The sequence below is a fragment of the Bubalus kerabau genome, chromosome 4 (assembly GCF_029407905.1).
Source record: "Bubalus kerabau isolate K-KA32 ecotype Philippines breed swamp buffalo chromosome 4, PCC_UOA_SB_1v2, whole genome shotgun sequence".
Lineage (NCBI taxonomy): Eukaryota > Metazoa > Chordata > Mammalia > Artiodactyla > Bovidae > Bubalus > Bubalus kerabau.
Genome location: NC_073627.1, coordinates 41,415,876 through 41,441,061, shown reverse-complemented (window position 1 = coordinate 41,441,061; position 25,186 = coordinate 41,415,876). Strand labels below are relative to the sequence as shown.

Here is a 25,186-nt window from a genome sequence, read left to right as displayed (position 1 = left end):
TCACCGATTCAGCCCAGTGACTTTACTTCAGGTTCACGCAGGAGAAATGGGCAAGGCTTTAGGGGAGAACCTCATTAAAACCGAAAGCCATCAATTATAAGCAGGTGAAAGGTAAATGGAGCCAACCTTTTAGGTAATGAAAACAAAAGTGAACCCCCAGCTCTTTTGCTGCATGCAATCAAGTGCCCCAGCATGAATTCTGACCCAGGAGAGTCTTTGACAAAAATCACAAATTTACACTTTCTCAGAATATTTCTTCTGCTTAAGTTTAAATCTCTTAATCCAAATCATTGGCACTAAAATGGTCTTTCCCTTTTGATCATCAGGACATGGACAGCAGCCAGTAGTTCCTCCTCCTGTCTCAGCAGCCAGTCCACCAACCAGCAGGCCCCAGCAACAGAATGGGAGCCCAGGAGTGGGTAAGGCTGCCACCCAAGGACGCGTGCTGATTGTGTGCGGCAGGCTTTTGAGTGATGGTTTGAAATTTAATCTGGGACTAAAGGGAGTTTTCACAATGCCGCACATGACAGTTGCTTCTTGCAAAGAATAATTCCAATTTTCATTGTAAAGTGTGTGATTGAAAAAAATGATTAAAGACAGTCTTTTAAAGATACTTAATATGCTTTACTTTAAAAAAAAAATCAAAATGATACACTGTTCTCCGTTAATAATTTATCTGGTAGTTTCTCACTTAACATCCTCTTGACTATGTGAATTACATAACTTTTAAATTCTCACCTTTTAACTCTCTAGGATCCACTTACTCATTTGGTTTGTCTCGCTCCAGGTTTCCTGTTTGGGGCTCTTGGGAGTATTTATCTTAGCTTGAAGACAGTATCATTTATGTTGGTCATAGGTCTTGCTTCTGTCTCATGGATGAGAAATAGTTTCTTCTTTCTGACTTTCTCTTCAGCAGGTCCCGAGAGACTATAATGGAATCACTTTGTTTACTCTCTGGCCTCTCCTTTAGGAACCTCTTCGTGTGGGATGTCACCAGTGAAAATTACGATTTGTAGAATTTGGTTGGAATTTATTTTCAGAGTTTCTTTTTGCTGTCACAGCTTCACACACACTTCCTCCCTTCCCCTCCCCTCAATGATGAGTTTCTATTCCTCAGTGCTAAGGTTCTAAAAAAAAAAAGCAGGGTTAAGACGTCACTAGCATTTCTGTGAAACTTTCAGGAGGTATGTCTTTTCCCCCACTAGTCTTTGATGTTTTTATCTGCCTTGTAATAGCTATCTTCTAGCCATCTCCTTTTACAAGTGGATCTATTTATATATAGCTGTCAAATTATGTACTGTTGGAGGGAGATGAGGAAATAGATTATCTAAAATGGTAAGTACCCCAAAATATTCACTTTCTTAGGCTGAAATACAAATAGTATGTTATTCTTCTCCCCACTCTCTGACCCCTGACAGATTTATCCTTGTGTCTGTCTTTGGCTTATATTGAGATCCATTTTTTTAAAAAAAATCAGTTAACGGTCCCTAAACACGTAACTGGATGCCGAAAGGAAAAGGACTGGAAGTGTATCGAGGGGGAACGGCCAGCATGCAGACTGGATGTGTATGTGTTTTTATAATTGTGTATTGTATACCAGATCGATATTCTACACATACACATAAGATGTTCTACAGAGAGCCTGTGCTTCCTCGAGTTACCTTGAGGTAATTATTACTGCTGTGTGTGTGAGTCGTCTCTTGACTCCCGAGTTAGAAAATTTTAAGATCTGGGACAGTTTATGTCTATTTTTTACCGAGTGCTACAAGTACGCAGAATAGTGTGGTGCTTGCTGTGGAAACTCAGTAAATAAATTCTGAATAATGGAAGATACACATTTCTACCCAGATGCCATGTTGAAGAAATATTTTGGTATAGAAGATATGAAATCATTGGACTAAATTATCGCTTCTGAACTTGGAGGTTGAATCTTAATAGAAACAGCGTGCATGTAAAGGCATTCATCTGCTTATAGGTGTTACATAATGACATATTCTTCCCAAGTGCAAGGCAGCTGCACAGGCTTGGAGGAAAAGGAGGCAAGAAGGGGCCTGATAGCCAGTCCCCCCGACCCCTGTTCATCTTAAACGAAAGACTGATTCCTTGCCCTTTGCTCTCAATTAAACCCAATCCCATAAACTTCATTCTAGATGATCTGTTCCTGTAAGACCAGTTGAGAGCTGGGAGTTTTCTGGGGGTGTTTTGAGGAGATTTGTTTGTAATAGGTACTCTTCACCTCAGATGGTTCACCCACTGTGTCCCTTAATTCCCAATCTTTCCCTCTTGTTCTTTCTCTTATGCAACCAGTGGCTTGTCTTCACTTCTCAGTCAAGGTTATTTTCTTTCTCCAACCTATTATCTTGCCTACTGATAGAAGAGAAAAGTTTAAAGATTCATCTCTGAAATAGCAGAGTCTGGATTCATTACCCTAATTATCTCAACCTCAGGATGTAAGTCAGCAGATACAGTCCTGAACATCTGTACACCCAGCCTTCATTTTAGATCTCACTCTAGTCTCCCGTTTCAGTCTCTGTTTGATTTCCAGAGCTCTTGATTATTTAAAAGGAAAAACTAGGCTTCTCATTTTATATGATGTCACTAGTAGATTAAGAGTTCTTACAAAACTTAGCATAAAATTTAAATAAAATAATGATTGTCCTTCTTTGTATTTGATTTTAAAGCTTCCACTGCATCTAAGGCTTTTGGTGCCTCAAAGACATTTGGAAAAGCTGGCGGTACCAGCCAAGTGAACAGCTCTGGGGGAACACAGGCCAAAGTGGTACCCATTGCCAGCCTCACCCCGTACCAATCCAAGTGAGTTATTTCACAGAATACGTTTAGAAGGGACTTAGAAAGGAGTATAAGAGGTTGTTATGGGCTCCTGAGTTACTCATATGTGAACTTCAGGGTTACCATGCATAAAATAGGTTTCCTCCGTTTTTGTTTTTTTTTCCAGAAGGGGAGGAAATTGCAAATTGTGGCAACCTTTAACTATTTCATAATGAAATAATGGCAGAAAGAGCAATCAGCCATAGCCTATGGAATTGCATTCATTTTAAAAGAGTTTGAAAATTAAAAGATTTAATGTTTTAAGAGGGTGGCTCAGCTGTAAAGAATCCAACTGCCAATGCAGGAGACATGGACGTGGGTTCAGTCCCTGGGCTGGGAAGATCCCCTGGAGAAGGAAGTGGCAACCCACTCCAGTATCCTTGCCTGGGAAATCTCATGGACAGAGGAGCCTGGCGAGCTACAGTCCATGGGGTTGTAAAGAGTCAGATACGATTTAGTGGCTAAACAACAACAACAGAGTTTTAGAACCAGTTGATAGTCTTATGAGTAAAAATAAATCTTTGTTCTAATGCAGAAGGCATTTCATCTCATCAAATAAATAGATGACTTTCAGTCCAGAAATTATTACTACAATTTTGTTGGCTTAAAAGAATATGTGTGTACTAGAGCCTATTATACAGAATGAAGTAAGCCAGAAAGAAAAGCACCAATACAGTATACTAACGCATATATATGGAATTTAGAAAGATGGTAATGATAACCCTGTATGCGAGACAGAAAAAGAGACACAGATGTATAGAACAGTCTTTTGGACTCTGGGAGAAGGCGAGGGTGGGATGATCTGAGAGAATAGCATTGAAACATGTATATTATCATATGTGAAACAGATCGGCAGTCCAGGTTTGATGCATGAGACAGGGTGCTCAGGGCCGGTGCACTGGGATGACCCAGAGGGATGGGATGGGGAGGGAGGTGGGAGGGGGGTTCAGGATGGGGAACACAAGTAAACCCATGGCTAATTCATGTCAATGTATGGCAAAAACCACCACAATATTGTAAAGTAATTAGCCTCCAACTAAAATAAAAAAAAAAAGAATATGGTGTTTGTATCAACCGTATTCGTATAAACTGAACAGATACTTTTATATGATTTCTTTCCATTAAAAATTTTAGCAGTTGAAAATTCGTGCTCTTTTCAGAATTCTTTCAGATATCATTTACTTATTTATTCTTCAGTTGTTGGCAATGTGAGGAAGGGCTGTTCCCCTGTGAAATGATGAGTAGGGTAACTAATGTGTCCAGTAGCTACACGCGGGATGGGCACCAGGATTGGATATCAGACCTTGTGCCCTGCTCTTTCTAATGGCTTCTGTCTAAAATCGTAGTGTTTGAGAGTGTTTTCTTTTGGTGGCTTAGCCAACACCATGTTCCATACCCTTGTGTTTACATTCCATGTGCGCTGGACGTGAGACAGAAGTTTGACATCAGTTATATCAGTTCCTATAATTGAAAATAGCGGCAAAATGTAATTGCTGGTATTACTGCATTTTCTAGCTTAGAACCTTTCATTAAGGGGATAGTGTTGCCTTGGTGATGCCTTTTGGAGAAGAGAAAGCGTTTATAAATTTACTTATTTGACAGGAGAATGAGTCAGTGTTAAATCACCTTGTGTGTTTTACTATTTGCTTATTCTATAAACTGTCAAACCTGGATGTCATCCTGGGGTTTTAATTAGCTGGATTAAAATACTGCTTCCCCTGGAAAATAGAATATGCATAAGGTAAGAAAGTCTCTAAGAAGATAATGGGGAGGGAACATTTCTGATCTTGCCCAAGTAAGACTCCCGACACTGAGATTATCTGTTTTTGATTTTTAGGTGGACTATCTGTGCTCGTGTCACCAACAAAAGTCAGATCCGTACCTGGAGCAACTCCCGAGGGGAAGGGAAGCTTTTCTCCATAGAACTGGTTGATGAGAGTGTGAGTATCTGTCAGGTGGGGAAAGAAGAGTCCTCAGCTCTGGGAAACAGAGGGCTCACCTCTGTGCAGGCCCCTGAGGTGAGAGATGACAGTAGGCCAAGAAGAAACGTGATTCTTGCTGCTGTTTTTCCTCTCTTGTGATCTGATGCCATCTGTGGGCACAGGGTTCAGTCAGAAGTAAAATCCTTGGTCTCAGACGGAAGCATTTATAGCAGTTGACATTAGTTTTCTAAATGTGAGTAGCCTCACGGGCAGGAGAAATCAGAGATGTTGTCTGACTTGCCAGGAGGATTAGTCAAAGCCCCAAGAGGTGATGTCTCCTTGGGAGCTGCATGGAGCCCTGGGCCGCAACAGAAGGCACATGGCAGCCTGGACTAGTGATAAGTGGTTGGTTTTGCGAGAGATGCTTTCTGGCAGCGCAGACTTCCTGTGCTTTATGTAAACGAAACCAAACCACAATGGAGAGATGAAAAATCCAAGTAGTGGCATCTCAACAAGCGTCTTGTCATGCTATATCTCTGTCCATTCATTTTACTTATCATCCCTAGTATATACTTCAGGCATTCTTTTCAAACAGCTGTATATTTCCTATTTGTTCACTCCTCTAAGAGGGCAGAAAAAAATAGTTGGTCTGTTTTTTTATTTGTTTCTGTTTTTTTTTGAAGATGGGATAACACCGCCAATGACTGTGTCAGAATCCAAATTTTTTAAACCAAATTATTGGTCTCATCTGTCAGTTGGCTAAAAATTCAGCTGTTAATTTAAGTTTCTTCTCCATCTGTAGCGTTTTGACTGACAGGAAAGTACAAGTGAAAATCCAATCACGAGCAACCTGAAAGTATGATTTATTTTAACATTTTTGGCAATGACTCTCGAGTATGAAGTAATTCCTTGATCGGTGCAAATGCGAGGGAAGCTGGTGAATCACGGCGGCCCAGCACACCTCCCTGGGGGCTTCAGTAATGTCACTCGTGTTCAGAATACATTTTTTTTAAGGTTTCTCACTTGAGGTTTAATGAGGCGCAGTAATGGGGATCGGCTAGTGAAAGCTGGGGTGTTTCGCTAGAGTTAATAACGTGAACGTGCGGCTGTGAGCCGGGTGTCTTCTGTGTGACTGCACCACTGTTTCCAAGATGCCGTCCTGACAGCAGAGTGTCCCGTTTCTCATTGGGAAAGCGAGCTCCTTAGTCCTAACCTGCTCTCTCTCACACGCTTCTGCAGGGTGAAATCAGAGCGACTGCTTTCAATGAGCAAGCGGACAAGTTTTTCCCCCTTATTGACGTGAACAAGGTACGGCAGCGTGGCATCTAGACCAGAAACGGCCAAGTGACGGGGTAGGCACTGCTCTCCAAGAGCAGTGTGATGGTGAAGGCTTTTTAGACCCGATTTGATGGCACATCCCACGTTCCACGGCTTGGCTTCTTTTGCAGGTCTATTACTTCTCTAAAGGCACCCTGAAGATCGCCAACAAACAATTCACAGCCGTCAAAAACGACTATGAGATGACCTTCAACAATGAGACTTCTGTCATGCCCTGTGAAGACGGTCATCACTTACCCACAGTTCAGTTTGATTTCACAGGGATTGACGACCTGGAGAGCAAATCTAAAGACTCGCTTGTAGGTAAGTCTGTGTGAGGACCAAGAGTGGTCATCATTCGTCTGGCTTGCACCACACATTGGGGGGGGGGAGGGGAGCGGCGGCATGAGACGAGTCCTTGCTGCTTCACTTTCGGTTGTGCTGTCACGAGAGCCTCGACCATCTTTTTAATTTTGTTTATTTACTTTTGGCTGTGCTGGATCTTTGTTGCTGCGCAGGCTTTTCTCTCATTGCAGAACGTGAGGGCTGCTCTCTAGTTGCCACGTGTGGGCTTCTCATTGCATTGCAGTGGCTTCTCTCTGCAGAGCACGGGCCCTAGGGCATGCGGGCTTCAGTAGTCGGTGGCTCTCGGGGCTCTAGAGCACAGACTCTGTAGTTGTGGGGCACAGGCTCAGTTGCTCTGCAGCATGTAGGATCTTCCCAGACCAGGGATCGAACCCATGTCTCCTGCATTGGCAGACGAATTCTTTACCCTGAGCCACGAGGGAAGCCCTTGACCATTTCTTACTAAAATGCTGTGCTTGTGTCTTAGACATAATCGGGATCTGCAAGAACTACGAAGATGTCACAAAAATCATAGTAAAGTCTAACAACAGAGAAGTCTCGAAGAGAAATATCTATCTGATGGATATGTCAGGGAAAGTGGTGAACGCTACCCTGTGGGGAGACGATGTAAGTGCTCGCGTTGAGTGGCGGGAGTGTGTGCAGAAAGGTGGGGACACAAAGAGTTTCCTGGGTGGTGGTCTTGCCTCGGGAGCTGTGGGGTGTTGGCCATGTTGGCCGGGTAGACCCTTCCTCGTGAACGTGTGGGCTCTCTGGGGAATATTTGAAAGCCTTTATGATTTACTTCTGTGAGATTTGCTATGATTTAGGTTTTACATAGTGAAATTTGCTCTTTCCTCTAACTCGGTTAGCTTTGCTGCATCTCTGAGCAGATTCTTGTGTGAGAGGTTACCTTGTATTGAGTCCATGTAGCGTTTATTGCATTCACTCTACATGGCTGTTTTCTTTGTTTTTTATAAAAAAACTTTCTGTGTGTTTTTCCTGCCGTTGACACTTGTTTGTTTGTTGTTTCTGTTGTTATGCAGGCTGATAAATTTGATGGTTCTAGACAACCTGTGATGGCCATCAAAGGAGCCAGAGTTTCTGATTTTGGTGGACGGAGCCTCTCTGTCCTATCTTCAAGCACCATCATTGTGAACCCTGACATCCCAGAGGCCTATAAGCTTCGTGGATGGTAGGTTTTTTGGGGCTCAACACGGGCTATTTGAACTTGGGCTTGGAGAAGAACTGGTTCTTTTGGTTCCTACAATCAGCGTGTGATCTGTCTGCCAAGCAGAGGGCTCTGTTACTAAATGAAGCAGTTCCTGTATTTCTTGGAGGCATTATGCCTTCTGAGAGGATGGCTCTAAAGCCCTTAAACTGACAAACCTGTAATCCCATGACAAACCTGGAGAGTCGCAGGGAGCAATTAGGACAGGAATGCTGCCCGCCGACCTTGATCCTGCGAAGCAGGTGAAGACGGGCTATAGCAGCTTTGTGCTGGAGCTCCGTGAGAGGAGGTGTCTTTCATTTCACGGCTCAAAGTCGTGGGTCTCTGCGGGTGGAGGGGGGTGGCGGCTAGGCATTCTTGTTCCGTCTAGACTCCGGTGCTGATCGCATCTTCTAGTGTGTATTCAGCAGACTCTGATCGAGTGCAGTGGGCACAATGGGCTTTTGTGGGCAGTATGTTCTTATTCACAAAGCACTCGGGATGAGGAGAACCTACTAAAGTCTCCTCGCTGTGTCTAGCTATTTAGGGTGTTAAAACTCTGCCTCAATAGAGCACTTCAAACTGAAACCTGGTTTGCAGGCATTGATGTGGTCAGGGGAAAAAAGCCCTGGAACTCACTTGAGCTTGTAAGCTACAGGGTGGGGGTAGGTGGGTGTTGATTTCCAGCCATGTCCTACCTAGGGTTTGAGTGACTGGAGAATTGCCTTGTATTACATACTCCCCACTTTCATTTGAGCTTAATGTGAACCAGTAGCACTGCTATTTGAATAGTTTCATGACACATCTAAGGCTTCCCTGGTGGCTCCGTCGGTGAAGAATATGCCTGCAATGCAGGAGACCTGGGTTTGATCCCTGGGTCTGGAAGATCCCCTGGAGAAGGGAATGGCTACCCACTCCAGTATTCTTGCCTGGAGAATCCCATGGGCAGAGGAGCCTGGTGGGCTGCAGTCCATGGGGTCACAAAGAGATGGACACGACTGAGTGACCGACACACGTGACACATCTACTGGCATGACCACGTCGCTTAAGCCAGCCTTGCGCGTGTGGTCCATGTGGATCCATGTTTAGCTCTTCTGGTAGCTGGCTTTGCATTATAGCGCAGGGCCCATTCATTAACCAGCAACCGGAAGGAACCACGGCTTCGGTTTGTCCTTGCTGCTTGATTTCCCATCAGGCTCTGGAGCACGACCGCAGGTTAATTGCCCACATTAAGGTCTTCATAGTTCACTTGTCGATAACTATGATCCCAGTCAACATAGGAAGACATGGCTGTCCTTGAATAAGGCAGCTTGGTGTTGATCAGAAAGGAGCTCAGTGTGTCCGCCCCCCCAGGCAAGGTCTGGGGGTGTCTAGATCTCGGTTGCAGCTACGTGGAGTTTCTGCTGTAAGAAGGGCTGCCTCTCTCCCTGTTCTGTTGACTCCTGATGAGTTGTCTTTGGTGGCAAATGTCTCCTCAGAGTTTCTGAAACTGTAAACTTGTGTTGCTAGTCGAGGTGAAATAGATTTACGGACCTTGCTGTGCCTCTGTGACAGATTTAGCCACTTACCTGACAGAATAGAAAGGCAATTGTCTGCAGCTTAGGGCAGCATCCATTCTGTCCTATGCTCTCATTTTATGGAGCCTTTTCTGTACGTGGTTACTTTTAGTTATCCTCCTTTTGGGTGACATTGGTATGTTTTTCATCTCAGACTCCCTCTTTCTTGACACAGGTGTGTTTCTGACACACTCCTCTTGGGTGTCCTTTCCTTCATGTTAGCTGATAATGTGATCAACTTTATAATAATTTAACATAATTTAATTTCAACTTTCATTTTGGCATAAGTAAAATCTCACTAAGAAGGTCAGCCTACAGGGAAACAGGTAAATACCTTCTAATAAATTATTTTCGATTATATAATCTTTTGAAATTATACCAGTCTTAAAAGATCTGGGAACATTTTTTGCTACGCCATTAAAATATGTCAACTGTCCCTTTCTAGCCTGGTACATTTCAGCGATGAGAAAAATGCAGCTGCTGAGCAAGAATGAGCATCAGTAGCCCAGAGAACTACACCAGGGCTCTCCATTGTTGCTTGTTTTGTTGTTGACTTTCCAGGTTACTGTTTTTTTAGGCACTTGGGCCATCTGGCTAGTGTTGATAGCAAGGCTAATTTAAGAAAAGGGTCTATGGCAGTTTGGCACTGTCTTTTGTGACCACTGGGAGGCGTCAGAGCAATTGAGATTTAAAAGAGGTCACTCCATTTCTTCAGTAGACTTGAGATACAATGAGGAAGATGATACCTTCAGCCCCACTTAGCCATGACCTGTGAAAAGTTGGACGGGGAGCACATAGCCTGTACCTGGTATATAGAAACAAGTATCACATTCAACATGCATATAAAGTACCTGTTATTCTTTGTTTTTCAGGTTTGACTCAGAAGGACAAGCCTTAGATGGCATTTCCATCTCTGATCTAAAGAGTGGAGGAGCAGGTGGGAGCAATACCAACTGGAAAACTTTATATGAGGTCAAGTCGGAGAACCTGGGCCAAGGTGACAAGGTATCTGCATTCCTAACTTTCTCCACAAAAGCATGTATGATGTGTGAGAGGATGAGTTTTCAGATCCAGTTTCTGATAACCAGCTGTTAGACCTTAATCCAGAGCTATGATTCTTACCTGGGGTGATGGCTAAGGATGCCAGCCGGAGTGAGGGAGCCATGCTTTCTAATAGGAGTATGTTATATCCCTCGGGTCAGTTGAGGCAAAAAGATGTTCAGAGCTCTGACTTAGAGAGTTGTGTAGTTCTTAGAGGAATCTTAATGAAGCAGTAGTAATCAAGTTGTGTATTAACATGAACCGCATTCAGGTCCATATTCCTTTTCTGTGATTGTTCCTGCAAGCCGAAATGCCTGCAGACCAGAAAGGCAGCTTTTGAGATTACAGCTCACACTGAGCGTTAGTGAGTTTCGGCATCAGACATGGAGTGGTTCACGTGTACCCTCACTGGCTATAGAGGATTAACCTCTTGGGGGCTGAGCACCCCTGGTATCCTCTGACAAGAATTGACTGGTATTTGACTGGAGTTGCAACTTCCCTTTCAGTATTTGTGTTTAATGACCCCCGCCCCCCTCTCTTGCTCTGTAATCTGTATTCTGTCAGCAGTTCAAGATTTAAATCATTTATTTCTCCTTTATGCTTCCACAACCAGTAATTCCTGCTTTATTATTTTCATATTGTACAATATGGTTTTTATTCCTTACTGTCTCATTTCATAATACTTTCTTATCCATCACTGTCAATGACTGCAACTCATAATGCTGTTACACAATGTCCTGAGACTTAAACGTTGGACAGATCTGTGTCACTCTGGGTTTTCTTGTCAACCAGTTTCTTTCTTAGACCTAAGGGTAGACAGTAGGTAACAAGGAATCGGGCCTGGAGAGTACCTATTCACACCCAAACTTTCAAGTCACACTTTGAATCGGGCCCTTACCTGGAAATACAGAAAAACCCTTCAGGCATTCTCCTGGAAGACTCCCCTTCAGTAGAGCAGGAGTCCCCAACTCCTGGGCTACAGACCAGTACTGATCCACAGCTTGTTAGGAACCGGGCCACACAGCCGGAAATGGGCTGCTCCCTGTTGCTTGCATTGCTGCCTGAATCATCCTGTCTGTGGAAAAATAGTCTTCTACCAAAATGGTCCCTGGTGCTGAAAAGATTGGGGACCGCTGCTCTAGAGCCTTTTAGAGTGAGGATTCATCTGGCCCTGAGTTCAAAGTACACCCAGAGGGAACTGCTCACCCCCCTAAAATTATTCGTCCTATGTCCTTTCCATGACAGTTAAAAGGCAAAGCAAATAACAGCAACAGAAAGCCTATCCTTGTGACTTGGTCCTTGCAACATTTACTTATCAGTGATGTCTCCACTTTGAAGGCGCTTGTTGAGTCTTCTTGCATTCTACTGAACTTGATGACTTAGACCGGGGGTCCACAAACAGGCCCACGGGCCATGTCTAGCCTGCCGCCTATTATAAATACAAATACATTGAAACCAGCCACCCGCTCTCACCTCTAGACTGTCTGTGGATGGTCTTGCACCCCAGCAGCACGGTGAGTAGCTGCAACAGACTGTGACCCAACAGCTTGTAAAGCCTGAGATAGATACTGTCTGGCTTTTTACAGAAAATGCTTGTTGACCAAAGACAAAGTTGAATCTAGATGCTCGAAATCACTGCTATTGTTTTTAACGTGGGAGGAATGGTTGAAGATAACTATGCTAGAGTTCACTGTGTCCTGGTTCTGTTACCTTCGGAGGAGTAGAGGAACAGGAGCAACAAGATCAAGAGCTCTTGAAGTCTTTTTCTTTCATATAGTCATATAGTCTATTTCAGTTTTAATTAAATAGTTTAGTCTAATTTAGAATTAAGGACTTCCCTGGTGGCTCAGACAGTAAAGAATCCACCTGCAATGCAAGAGACCTGGGTTTGATCCTTGAGTTGGGAAGATCTCCTGGAAGAGAGCATGACAACCCACTCCAGTATTCTTGCCTGGAGAATCCCCATGGACAAAGGAGCCTGGTGGGCTAGTCCATGGGGTCACAAAGAGTCAGACACCACTGAGTAGCTAAGCACAGCACAGTTTAGACTTAACTTCTTTATTATTAAGGAGTAATGTGCTTTAGAACTTGGTTTGTTACCCTTCTGGATTTTGTAGTCAGCTCAAGTAACTTCTGAAACTATAGAATGAATTATCCCTTGTAATCACATTGTGAGAGTATGCAAACACCTCATATGTCAGGGCAAATCCAGTCCTGAACTTTGGTCTGTGCTCTTTGCTCATACCACTCTTTTCTCCTGAAGCCTGACTATTTTAGCTCTGTGGCAACTGTGGTGTATCTTCGCAAAGAGAACTGTATGTACCAGGCCTGCCCAACTCAGGATTGTAACAAGAAAGTGATCGACCAGCAGAACGGATTGTACCGCTGCGAGAAGTGTGACAGTGAATTCCCCAATTTCAAGTACCGCATGATCCTGTCAGTAAGTAGAATGGGTGAACAAGGACCGCTCTGGTGTTTCTTGAGTCCCCGCGAAGCTCCCGGCACTGTGGAGACTAGCTTGTCTCTTAGTTCAGGCTTTCAGATTGTCTGGGATGCTCAGCAGTGACTAAAAGCTGTCTTATGGAGTGCCTCCTGGTGACTGAAGCGTGTACGATTTAACATGCAGAAGACATTGGAGACTCATTCAAAACCTTTAGTCCAAAGGCCATTGCAGCTGGAGGGCCACTGAGTCCAGTGTGCCCGGATCCTGCATCTGAAGGTGATTTTTGTTGGGCTGTATCTCCCCTGAGAACTGAAACCACAGGTCCACACCACATGTTCCTGCTGTGATCCACACTTAACATTTTGAACTTCTCTCTTGGATACTTTTTACATTCTTTGGAAAGAACATAGCTATTTAGTGGAATCGGCTTTTTTCCCTAGAAACTGTTTTAAGGAGTGGAAAAAGTCAATCTCCCAGTCTCCTTAGTGTGTCTTCCTTTTGTTATTTCTGTGGTGTAATGATGTGAAGTTGTGTTTTTTAGGTCAATATTGCCGATTTTCAAGAGAATCAGTGGGTCACATGTTTCCAGGAGTCTGCAGAGGCCATCCTTGGACAAAGCACTGCTTATCTTGGAGAATTAAAAGAGAAGGTTGGCCATTTCCTGCATTATTACTGTAGTAGTTCCCATGCTGTAACACTTACCTGTTTTTGCTCTGATAATTTTTGGTCCGTTGCTGGTGGGTGTTGTATAGCGTCTCTCACTGCTGACTGTGAAAGCTCATCTAATTCTAATTGTGTCCACCTTGGATGTGCTAACAATGAGGTGATGACGTAATGTGTATAAAATTCTTTAAAAACAGCCCTTTCTAAGTAGAAAGCACTTTTTCCTCCTGTTTCTAAGAGTCGGTGTGCCTGCAGTCACTTGAGATCTGGAAGTATCTTCTGAAGTAAGCTGAAGTCCAGATACTTTTTTTTTTTGAGTCTATAATAATAAACTTTAAGTCCATTATGGTTTCCCCATTATGGTTTATCCTGGGATGTTGAATAGTTCCCTGTGCTTTACAGTAGGACCTTGTTATCCACCCATTCTATATGTGATAGCTTATATCTACTAACCCCAAGCTCCCAGTCCATTCCTCTCCAGCCACTCCCCCACCCCGCCTTGATAACCATAAGTTTGTTCTCTGTGTCTTGAGTCTGTTTCTGCTTCCTAGATAGGTTCATTTGTGTCATATTTTAGATTCCACATGTAAGTAATGTTCTGTGGTATTTGTCTTTTTCTGACTTTGCTTAATATGATAATCTCTAGTTGTATCCGTGTTGCTGCAAATGGTATTATTTCATTCTTTTTTTATGGCTGAGTAGTGTTCCATTGTGTATCCATACCACATCTTTATTCAATGTGCCTTTTTAAAGTAATAAACACTTTTCTGAAAAGTTGAGTCAAATCCTGGTTTAAAGTCACATATAAGGTATGTGCTTATTTCATGTTATCAGATGCGTTCTTACAAAGTAACTTTCTTTCATAAGGTCACTTTCTCTATTTTATTTTTATAAAAGAATATTTTCACATAGTAGTTTTGTTTAATTCAAGGACTAATTACTGGTTATCCTAAAGTTAAGAAAGATGTTTGCATAGATAAAACATATAAAGACCAATAAAAGCTATAGTTTCTGGGCCACACAAATTAGTATCTGTCTATAGATTTTTCTCCCCCATTGTCCTCCAAATCGGTTAGTATACTTGTAAAAGCCAGTAGCGAAAAAGGATTTGTCATTTGTTTTGGTGTGTGTGTGTGTTTTTTTCTTTCCTGTCTTTTGTTCGTTTAGCTCTGCCCTTTTGTCTCTTTGAAATTGTCCATGAGCTCTCTGAAAATAATCCCAACAAGCCCTTTTACAGAAATAACTGGAATTGACTTTAAAGTATGATGCTATCTTTTATCTGTTTTGCCTGGCCCTCTATTTTCATATCAGCTTTTAAGGCTCGAGGCAGCCTTTCAGGATTTTTTATGGGCTTATTACATTTGACTGGTTTTACTGCCAGTGAATGAGGACATATAGGAACTCTCCCCTCAGGAATCATAATATTCTTGGAGTATGCACTCCACACTTTCACTAATCTTGAAAGAATGATGGCAACTGGTACAATTTTCTGAAGGTTTAACACATTGTTTTATTTACATACCCAAAAGCCTGAGCACTCTGTGTGTGTGTGCGCGTGTGTGTGTGTAGTAACCTTTATACAAAGAGTTCTATATATAACAAAGCTATTTTCATGTTCCAAGTGGCATGCAAATAATACTTGACTGATATGAACTATTAATTTTATTAAAAGTTCTTGTACATTTATTTTATGCATATTTGTGTAAAATGCTTTCTCTAATCCCTCCGTTTACCAGACTTTTTTTTTAATTCAGAAGCTTAATCAAATGGTATTTGAGAGGCCAGTAAGAGAGAGAGAACTGTGGATTTTAAACTTCTTCCCTAACCTTTGCCCACTTCTCCTGTCTTCTTCACTTACCACATCTGTAAATCCAGAGGCTGAAATAATGTATATATGACAACTTGAACTTTTTTCCTGAGTCCTCGCCCATTCTTAATTTGTTCTGAAGATTCTGAGCCTCAGATCTATTCCATCACAGATTTTGAAAGTTTAGAAATGTGTTTCCTAAGAGTGTTTCAGTTTTTTTCTATTGTGATAAAATATACATAAAATTTACCATTGTGAGCAGTGAGTGAAAGTCGCTCAGTCGTGTCCGTCTCTTTTGCGACCCCATGGACTATACCAGTGAACCAGTGAAGTTGCTCAGTTGTGTCTGACTCTTTGCAACCCCATGGACTATAGCCTACCAGTCTCCTCCCTCCATGGAATTTTCCAGGCAAAAGTACTGGAGTGGGTTGCCATTTCCTTCTCGAGGGGATCTTCCCGACCCAGGGATTGAACCCAGGTCTCCCATATTACAGGCAGACGCTTTACCATGTGAGCCACCAGGGAAGCCGCATGGACTATACAGTCCATGGAATTCTCCAGGCCAGAATATGGAATGGGTAGCCTTTCCCTTCTCCAGGGAATCTTCCCAACCCAGGGATCGAACCCAGGTCTCCTGCATTGCAGGCGGCCTCTTTACCAGCTGAGCCACCAGGGAGGCCCGTGATAAGTTCAGCGGCGTAACACCTTCACGCCGCGCAGCTGCCACCACCATCCAGCTGCAGAACTGCTCATCCTCCACAGCTGACGCTCTGTGCCCTTCAAACACTAACTCTCTGTTGCCCCTGGCAGCCATCATTCCACTGTCTGTCTGTATGAAATTGAGTACTCTAGGTAGAATATTTTAATTTTTAATAAAATTCTACCTAAACAGTTTTATGCGATGAAATGTCACCTATATATTAGTCATTCCTAAGAAATTTCAAGACATTGGGAGGTGATCATTTTCTCAGAGATTTTCCTCCAAGTCTTTTCAAAAACCGTACAGATAATTTCAGGTGGTCTGGTAGTTTCCATGCCGACAGTTTTACGTTTTGTTTCTGCAGAACGAGCAAGCATTTGAGGAAGTTTTCCAGAATGCCAACTTTCGATCTTTTACGTTCAGGATCAGGGTCAAACTGGAGACCTACAATGTAAGTAACGTCACCCACGGTGTATGAGGGTAGCAGCACAGAACTGCTGCTTGTCACCCACAAGCCCATTACAGTGTTAGCTGTCAGTTCCTCGCTTACTGTGTTCCAGACGGAACCCGTAGCACCCTGCGTTTATTACTCACTGAGTCACACCAGCACTAGGGTACTGTTATCATCTCTGTTTTCAGATGAGCAAACAGACCAAGAGAGAGGTTAAGGGTCTTGTCCAGTATTAACATCCAAGGAAAACATGCTGTGTGGCCTTTTCAGTTAAACCTGGGGGATTTTGGTTTGTGTCCTGACAGAATGGACCCACATCTTCCCCATGGTTTGGGTTCTAAAGTCAGTATATGAAAGAAAGACCACATGTGGTTAAAATTACCTTGAAAATTCCTGTAATTGCTCATAACATCATACAATTGTAAAATCATGAAAAAACAGCCTTTATTGAGTACTTACTGTCTGCCAGATACTGTTCCACACCCTTTGCATACTTTGTCTCGATTCATCCTGGCAGTAACCTTGTGTGAAGGAACTCTTGTTGCCCGCGTTTTGGCAGTGAAAAGCCGTAGGTTTATGGAGAATTGAGTAACTTGCCTGAATTCATATGCTAGCAAGTGGCAGAGCTAATCATTGCACACAGGCAGTCCAGCCTCAGAGCTCTACTTATGCTTAGAAATCTGACTGAGTTTTGTAGATACAGAGCTGGAGTGTGCAGGCCCTGAGCTGGCCTCACCCCAGTCTGCCTCTGAAGGCACTGTCCAACCTAGTGAATGGGCAATGGGAGAATTCAGGAAACCTTGCTTGTTTCAGGGTTTACTTGCTCTGTTTTGTCAGACCTTAACTCTAATGCCTGCTAACAGCTGTGTTTGGTTTTGTGAACATTAAATGAACCTCTCAATGTCAGCAATGTGGTATCAGGGTGGGGTGGGGGTGATCGAGAGGGAGGGATGGAAGGGTATCTGGTCCCCGCGTGACGTGGACGGGGTGGTGAAGGGCGGCGATGTCGCCTCTCGCGGGGCTGAGACAGGCCATGGCAGGCTTTGGCCTCTGCTGCGAGCACGGGTGCTCTCCCCCAGCCTGCTTACAGCGCCTGCAGTGTGGCTTGAGCAAAAGCCACTGTCTTCTCTGGGCTCCCGTTTCTCGCTCTGTAAAGAGAACAGATTGAACTTGAAGAGCCTTCTGCAGTCCGTCACACTTGGAGTCTGGGTTTCTGAGTGTTTGGGACCACGAGGAACCGGTGCAAGGACCTGTGTGGAAGGGAGGCCTTTGTTCCACCAGAAACCCTGCCCTGGGCACTCGTCATCATGGCTCCTTTACTGGCATCACGGGACTCCGAACCACCAGTGTGTCTTTGTGCTTTCTCCTGTTGGGATCAGTGAAACCAGGAACATGGCCACAGGCGTTTATTCGTTCACAAATCGTTCTTCTCTTTTCAAAGGATGAGTCTCGAATTAAGGCCACGGTGGTGGACGTGAAGCCTGTGGACTACAGAGAATACGGCAGAAGGCTGGTCATGAACATCAGGAGAAACGCGGCGATGTGAGAGGATCCTGCCAATGGGGCAGGAGCTTGTGGATAGAGGGCTGAAGCGAACCCCCGCCACCCCACCTCCAACCTCCACCCGCACCACCATCCCCGCCCTGACTGACAGCGATGCAGAGCGCCCCTCTACCACGGACTAAGCCATCGCCTCTCGTCACACCTGGGAACCCACTGGCAGCAAAGGGAAAACGCTCGTGGGGCTGTGGTGTAAACCGTGTCAGACCGGGGTCAGCTGCGAGGACCATAGTACCACTCACTCCCTGTCTTTAGGCTTTTGTCAGTTTTACTAAGAGCTCATTATTTTCAACCAGGAATTATGTCACAAGTAATTGACCCTCAGTCTGTAGACAGTGAAATAAATTATGTAAGTCGGGTTCCTGCTTCTCCAGTGGTGACACCTTCTCAGCTCGGGTCCCTTCCCAAGGGGGAGCGCTGAGAAGTGGTTTTGTGGAGGAACTTGAGTGTTTTAGGAAGCCTGTCTTCCTTGATTTCAAAGGCTCCCTTTCTAGAGGGGCCACACAGTTGTTAATGCCTGGATTGGCAATGGGGTAGAATTATTAATCAAAGTCATATCTTTTATATCTGAAGAATATCCTTCCTTCAGGGTTTAATAGACTGAGTCAGATGGGTCTGATATTAATCAAAATGGTCTCTTCTGAGGAAGGCTGATAAGCATTGACTTGCTGTCCCCTAGAGACATCCCGGCAACTACAAAGCATCGCTTTCGTCTCCCCTTCAATTAATGTTGCATTTCTGTTGGTACGCCTTTTCTACCTGTACATATTTCTTGCATTTGTATGTTTTCTTTTCTTGATTAAAGCTGCATAAAATAGAAGGGATTCTGAAGGGAGAAGCCCTTTGTTGTCATTGCCTTGTTTAATAAACAGTTTATTCTCTGCTTATGAATCCCACTTTCTTTGAATGCAAAGTGTTCTTGTAACTGGAAAGCAATTAATTAGCCTTCATAATAAATGTTCACTTGGGGAAGATGTTAACTCATTACAAACTCGAAGATTAGTCCAAAGCATAGAGATCATTCTTCCTAATGTCTGCAACCTTGAAATGCATCTTTAAAAGAATGAAAACACCAAAAACAAAAAGCCATTGTGCCCTGAAATGCTGATGATCCGGCACTTTGGGATTTTATTGATGTTTACACAGCGGTCTTAACACCAACCAGGCTTTGAAATGTGAACAGACAGTGAGCTGGTAAGAAAACAGTAATTATGCTACTGGGCTTTTCAGTCGGCAAGAACATGCTTGCTCTGTGTGTTCCTAATCATATTAATTATCTATCTGGTCGCTGCAGCCCCTCGTCTGGCGTTTGCAGCACACCTCTCCAAGCATCCAGGCAGCATGGCCATCTTCCCGCAGTGCCGGGCCCTGGTTTTTAATGTGGGCGAGCGCGGCACATGGAGGCCCTTGCTGGGAGTGAGCACGTCCTGGGAGTGAGCCTGTGTCATCCTTAGCCTTCCTCTTCCGGGAGGAACCAGCTGGCGTCAGGCAGGATGACTTCCATGGCTCAGAACCTAGGATGGCCTTCTCTCAGGCCCTCTAATTGTCTGGACACGGTCTAGTCTCAGGATAGCCACTGGGCCGCACTTGATTCTCCGGCCAAGGCCTCAGCGATTTTTTACGGAAGCTCCTTTCTGTCTGACCTTGCTCGTAAAGCACTGACTAGAAAATTACAGTCTTCAGTGCTATGGTGGATTGACAAATTGTGGGTTGGAAGTGGCAATCTAGCTTTCAGCCTGGTAACCAGTCTTTTATATCTACTGCTCCCAGCATCCCCTCCTCTCCCCATCATGGCTCCCACCCCGCGAAGAGCGCTGAGCGGCAGCGTGACCCCGACGCGTCTCCCGGAACATGGTACCAGCTGCCATGCCTTCTCCACGACCGTGCGGTGACACCAGCACGTCTCCGCGCATGTGATTAGAAGCCCACAGAGGGATGCTCTGAGATGGGGCGGCTCCCTCGAGGGGGCAAGTAGAGCAGATTCCCCACTAAAAAGCAGATCACCGGCAGAGGAGCCTCAGAAATTGGCTCCACTGTTAGGCTTTTAAGAGCCTCAGGTCCCTGAGGGTCACCTAAATAGATTCTGGCCCACAGTTCTTAGAATTCTCTTGGAGATAGTTTAACCTCGAAAGGCTGTTCGTGTTCTATTTCTCATCTTTCACTTAGAGATCAATGTTTATTTTGTGTACACCATGACATCAGCGTTAGACAATTAGGGAAAAATCTAATCATTTTGTCTTTATTTTAAATGACTCTTGGATCCCTTCCAGTCTCATTGTGATGGAGGCAGTGGGGGGGGGGGGGAGGGTAATAATCTGATTTCTGTCCATATTTTCTGTGTTTTATGCTTTCCATTAAGGCCTTGCTAATCTCTGGTGTGCTCATTCTGACTTTTTGAACTTCAGGATCAAAAACTTCCCCTCCCCCACGTTTTTTCCTGAGTGGCCCATCTTCGAAAAGTATAAATAATATCGATTATGGCGTTTAATACCCTAATGAAACCCATAGTTATTGACTACATAATTAATACACTGTCTAAAAGTGAAGTTTGGTAGCCCAGTATATAAAGGTTTAGATATTGACTTGTGTTTCTTTGGCAATATGCCTTCTCGGATTTTATTTATAGAAAATGAAACTGGTTGTTCAGTCTCTTCTCGTTGTCACTTGTTAGAAACCCACTACTCCCCCCACTAGTAAATTGATGATTTCCTTATTTCAAAGAGGATATCCCCCACCCGCCAGGGCTCCCACCCACCCTCTTTTATGTGGTTTGTTAGCTCTTAGTTTTATAATCCACTCTGCTGCTAGAGCTATGGCTTTCAGAAACACTTTTAGGAATTATCTCTTTTTTTTCCCTCTCAAAAAAGACTTTAGATGTTTAATTTTCATTGTTTTGAAAAAGAAGCCAACTGAGTATGTTTTATTATTAAGCTGATAAGTATTGTTAATGTCAATTAAAGAATGGGTACTATTTGAACCATTGATTATTTCTTAACTCAAGTAATCCATGTTCATTGTAGAAAAAATAACCTTTAGGCAAGAAAAAACAAAATTGTCCTTAATCCCGCCTGTCAGCAATAATTGCTTATATTGCTGACTACTTTTCTCTCTGCTTTTATGTGTGTAATTATAGTTTTAACTTAAAAATAGGATTATATTATGCATATTATTCTGTAACACTTTGCTCCTAGCACTAAAGAATGGACCTCTTTCCTGTTTCAATAAAAATAGATCTGCATTATTTTTTTGTAAATCTGCATAATTTTAATTGACATTTGGCTATGTGTATGCATGGGTAAGTTTATTGAACCAATTCTACCGGATGTGCGTATTTTCTAACTTCTAAACTTTTATTTTTATTTAGACATAATTGGCATATAACATCACATTAATTTTATTTTTTTGACTGCATTGAGTCCTTGTTGCAGCACACCGGCTTTTTCTACTTGTGTTGGGGCATGTAGGATCTTAGTTCCCCTACCTGGGATTGAACCCGCATCTCCTGCATTGAAAGGCAAACTCTGAACCACTAGACCACCAGGGAAGTCCATTAGTTTCAGGTATACACATACTTTCTAATTGTATTTTAAAAACTCAGCTTTTGAGCTTTTGATGGGCAGGAACATTCCCCTTTGCTCCAGCGTGAAACTGTGTGCCTCTCTTCTTGTTCTGCACATTTCTCTGATTGTGCTTTCTTTGCCTTGGTTCAGTAAGGGCTCCTCTGACCCTATATACCATCAAGAGCTGGCAGGTGGTTCGAGCGGGCACTAGAATCCTCTGGAGCAAAAGCGGGTGGTTGACTTGGGAGGAGAGGGCTGGAGCCATGGTGGCTTCTTCCTACCTACCACATGGACATGGTGGTGGCCAAGAAGAGGCCTGAATCCTCTTGTTTTTTATGAGAAATGGCCTTTTGAGAACACATCTGACTTGCTTTATAAATCAACCTGATTTAAAAAAAAATTTTTTTTTTACCACACTGTACTGCATGTGTGGAGAAGGCAATGGCACCCCAATCCAGTACTCTCGCCTGGAAAATCCCATGGACGGAGGAGCCTGGCAGGCTGCAGTCCATGGTGTCTCTAGGAGTCAGACACGACTGAGCGACTTCCCTTTCACTTTTCACTTTCATGCATTGGAGAAAGAAATGGCAACCCACTCCAGTGTTCTTGCCTGGAGAATGCCAGGGACAGGGGAGCCTAGTGGGCTTCCGTCTATGGGGTCACACAGAGTCGGACACGACTGAAGCGACTTAGCAGCAACTGCATGTGGGATCCTAGTTCCCCAACCAGGGATTGAGCCTGCACCCTTTGCCTTGAAAGCTCAGACTCTTAACCACTGGCCCAACGGAGAAGTCCCAAATTAACCCGCTTTTTATCTAAAGCTAATAATGATTATTAAAATCTTTTCATTATATTTGCGATGGCAGTTTCGAGTCATTGAGAAAAGTACATAGCACCTGTCTTCACTGGCCACCTGTGCCATTTTCTCCCTCTAGGTGACTTTTTTTTTTTGGCCACACCGCATGGCTTGTGGCATCCTACTTCCCTGACCAGGGACTGAACCCATGCCCTCAGCAGTGAAATCATGGAGTCCTAACCACTGGACCACCAGGGAATTCCCCTAGGTGACTACATCAAAATACCTTGTCCCCAAGAACTGCAGTCTATTTGGAGCAAGGCTTGGGGCTAAGTAGTATTATCACAACTCAAATTAAAATTCAGTAGATGGAGAGATCACTGGAGACTGGAGTCATCAGAAAAGATTTCACAACGAATTAGGTGATTTGAGACTCACAAATTGTAGCCTTCATTTAGGTCAGGGGCTGTCTGATCTATATGGAAAATGCGTGCAACCCCTGCTAACAGCTATTCATTCCATATTCACCAGGCAGATGAAGCCACGTAGATGCCATTAGAGTTTTAAGTAGCATCAAAGGAAATGGGGTTCCTGTAGAAGTAATGTTTGACCATGGCTGGTATAGAAGGACTTGCTTGTACTATCTCTTGCCAGGCCCGTAACTCTTCCCAGGTGGCACAGTGGAGAAGAATCCACCTGCCAATGCAGGAGACACAGGAAATGCGGGTTAGATCCCTGGGTCAGGAAGATCCCCTGGAGAAGGAAATAGCAACCCATTCTAGTGTTCTTGCCTGGAGAATCCCATGGACAGAGGAGCCTGGCGGGCTACAGTCCATGGTGCTGCAAAGAATCGACATGACTGAGCAACTGAGCATACATAACTCTTCTTGCATTGGGCTTGCAAGTCACATGAGTTTGTGACTTGCCCGTGACCTTGTGGCTGAGACCCAACCCACCACCTGGCCATTTTTGCAGCCCTCCAGCTTTGCCAGGCTCTTGATAGCTGTCTCCTTGGACCACCCCCTCCTCCTTAGCTCTTGATAAATCTCAGAAAAAGACTTTTCATTTCTTTTTCAGCCTTGAATACAGACCACGTGAAAAACAATCCCACCTGCCTTGTGAGATATATTTATATCCAATTCAAAAGTAATCGTGTAAACTTTGAATAATTTTGAGCCATTCTTATAAAAATCATACCTGCTCCCTGGGGTATTACCCAGTTGGTAATTGGAAGTTTGTGCTGTCATTAAAAATGACAGCTTCCTCAGTTAACATTCTTGGTGCTTGTAAAATGCAGATAAGTCAGCCTATATTTAACTTGTGTGGGGCAGCTTCCATTCCTTGGTTAGGTAACCAGGGGCTGGTGCTGGGAAAGAGAGCTCACTGCAGGGAGCGGCAGCTTTGTATCCATGAATGTACTCCCCCCGAAACGCAGTCAGAACAACCAGGACTTTTTAAAAATAAGCTTGGATTGGGCTCTCATCTCCCCTCTCACAGTTGACACTGCTGTTCATGTTGAAGTTTATTTATATCTTCAGTCAGCCATGGTACAGAGGTCATTTCTATTGGCCTAAAATTTTAGAGGCTTATGTTTGCCTCAGAAAGCTGATCTCCAAAGCACTTAGGCTTGGAATGCAAAGCTGGTCTTCTGTGGAAGTTTTCTGTCTCCACAGCAAACCTCTCCCCTCCTGCTTCTATCACTACCACCACCAATTCCTCTCTCCATCATTTATTTAAAATTTGAATAGCTTTCGGAGGTGCATTCCTGTAAACGAGCTCCCCACCTCTAATGGGCTCTCTCCAGGCAGCAGACCTTCCGTAAAGGAGCCACTAATTAAGCAGAAAACGGTTTGTCTTGCTTAGCCATGTTCCATGAATCTAGCAGTCAATTTAGAAGATGGCAACATCCTTCTTTATGGCTATGATTTTAATAATATTCTTTTGTCTTTCTGCCAGCGGTTAGGGTGTTTGTGTACGCGTCTTCCTCTCCACCTTGAAGACTCGTTGCCGTGGACTTTTTATGAATATCCTTATTAAAGTTACTCTTGACGGATCAAACCCTTGCCGAGCCTTCCTGGTCGGAGAGCCGGGCGGTGGGAAAGCGCGTCCATTTGCAGTGAAATCACGCACCCGGGCTCCCAGGGAAGATGCCTGTCAGTCAAACGGCTCTCATGTTGTGAGAAGCCCCCAAGGCTCTCTGGCCTTCTCCATCTGAAGGTGTTAGCAGGCTTCCCCGTTGGCGGATGTGCACACCCCGGCCAAGCTGCACATGCCTCCTATTCGAACCTTTAGTTCCTGGAGCCGAGTCTCCTTGTGTGTGTGTTATTCAAGTGCCGGGAGGCTAGGAAAAGCAGGGCCTTCTTAATTAGAAAGCAACATTCTTGCATAGTAGTGGTGTTCCGTTCGTGGCATAATTGTCACAGCAAATTACCAGTTAGGTTAAATATTGAGCTGGTAGTTCTCCGAGCTTCAATTATTTGCTCCACCCCGCCCTCCCCACCCGCCCCCACCCTCACCATCACCTGCTATCCTGCACTTCTAACTTGATCTTCTGCCAAGTGGTAGCTTTTAAGTGAGGCTTAGAGAAGATACACTTTACAGCAGGAGCAATAAATCTGGCTTTGGGCAAGTTATAGGACGCTGGGAACATCTGAATGAGGGGTGCAATTTTTGCTCCGCGTGAAAGCGGGGGATAAGCTGGGTCGTCTTTCCTGACTTCTCACTCCAGCTATAAAACCGTTAGGTCAGTCAGTATATCTAGCAAGGCTGTCTCCTAATGTGAAAACCCTATTTGAGATGCCAGAAGAAATGCAAAGTAAATATAAGACTCAGTCCGTTCTCTCTAAATTTTCATCGGTGAGGGGGAAGGCCCACAACACGGTAGAGTACTTCTTATAAAGAAGCAAAGTAGGGAGACTTCCCTGCAGGTCCAGTGAGTGGTTAAGACTCCTAGCTTACACTGCAGAGTTCACCCGTACGATCCCTGGTC

The 25,186-nt window shown here is 44.0% G+C and overlaps 1 protein-coding gene across 2 annotated transcripts in view; it reads left to right on the top strand.

The window, feature by feature from the left end:
* RPA1 (replication protein A1) overlaps nt 1-21,082 on the top strand; it is a 48,629-nt gene extending 27,547 nt beyond the window's left edge. The window contains exons 6-17 of one of the 2 annotated variants that reach the window (XM_055576952.1): nt 327-419; nt 2,682-2,814; nt 4,667-4,769; nt 5,991-6,059; nt 6,200-6,392; nt 6,901-7,040; nt 7,457-7,605; nt 10,049-10,181; nt 12,481-12,657; nt 13,202-13,309; nt 16,195-16,281; nt 19,612-21,082. In XM_055576952.1, coding sequence (XP_055432927.1) covers nt 327-419; nt 2,682-2,814; nt 4,667-4,769; nt 5,991-6,059; nt 6,200-6,392; nt 6,901-7,040; nt 7,457-7,605; nt 10,049-10,181; nt 12,481-12,657; nt 13,202-13,309; nt 16,195-16,281; nt 19,612-19,659 — 1,433 coding nt within the window. In that variant the 3' untranslated portion in view covers nt 19,660-21,082. Of the gene's footprint in view, nt 1-326; nt 420-2,681; nt 2,815-4,666; nt 4,770-5,990; nt 6,060-6,199; nt 6,393-6,900; nt 7,041-7,456; nt 7,606-10,048; nt 10,182-12,480; nt 12,658-13,201; nt 13,310-16,194; nt 16,282-17,722; nt 18,727-19,611 lie in introns of those variants that run through there. The other variant, XM_055576950.1, reaches the window with a different exon arrangement.
* The last annotated feature ends 4,104 nt before the right edge of the window (nt 21,083-25,186 follow it).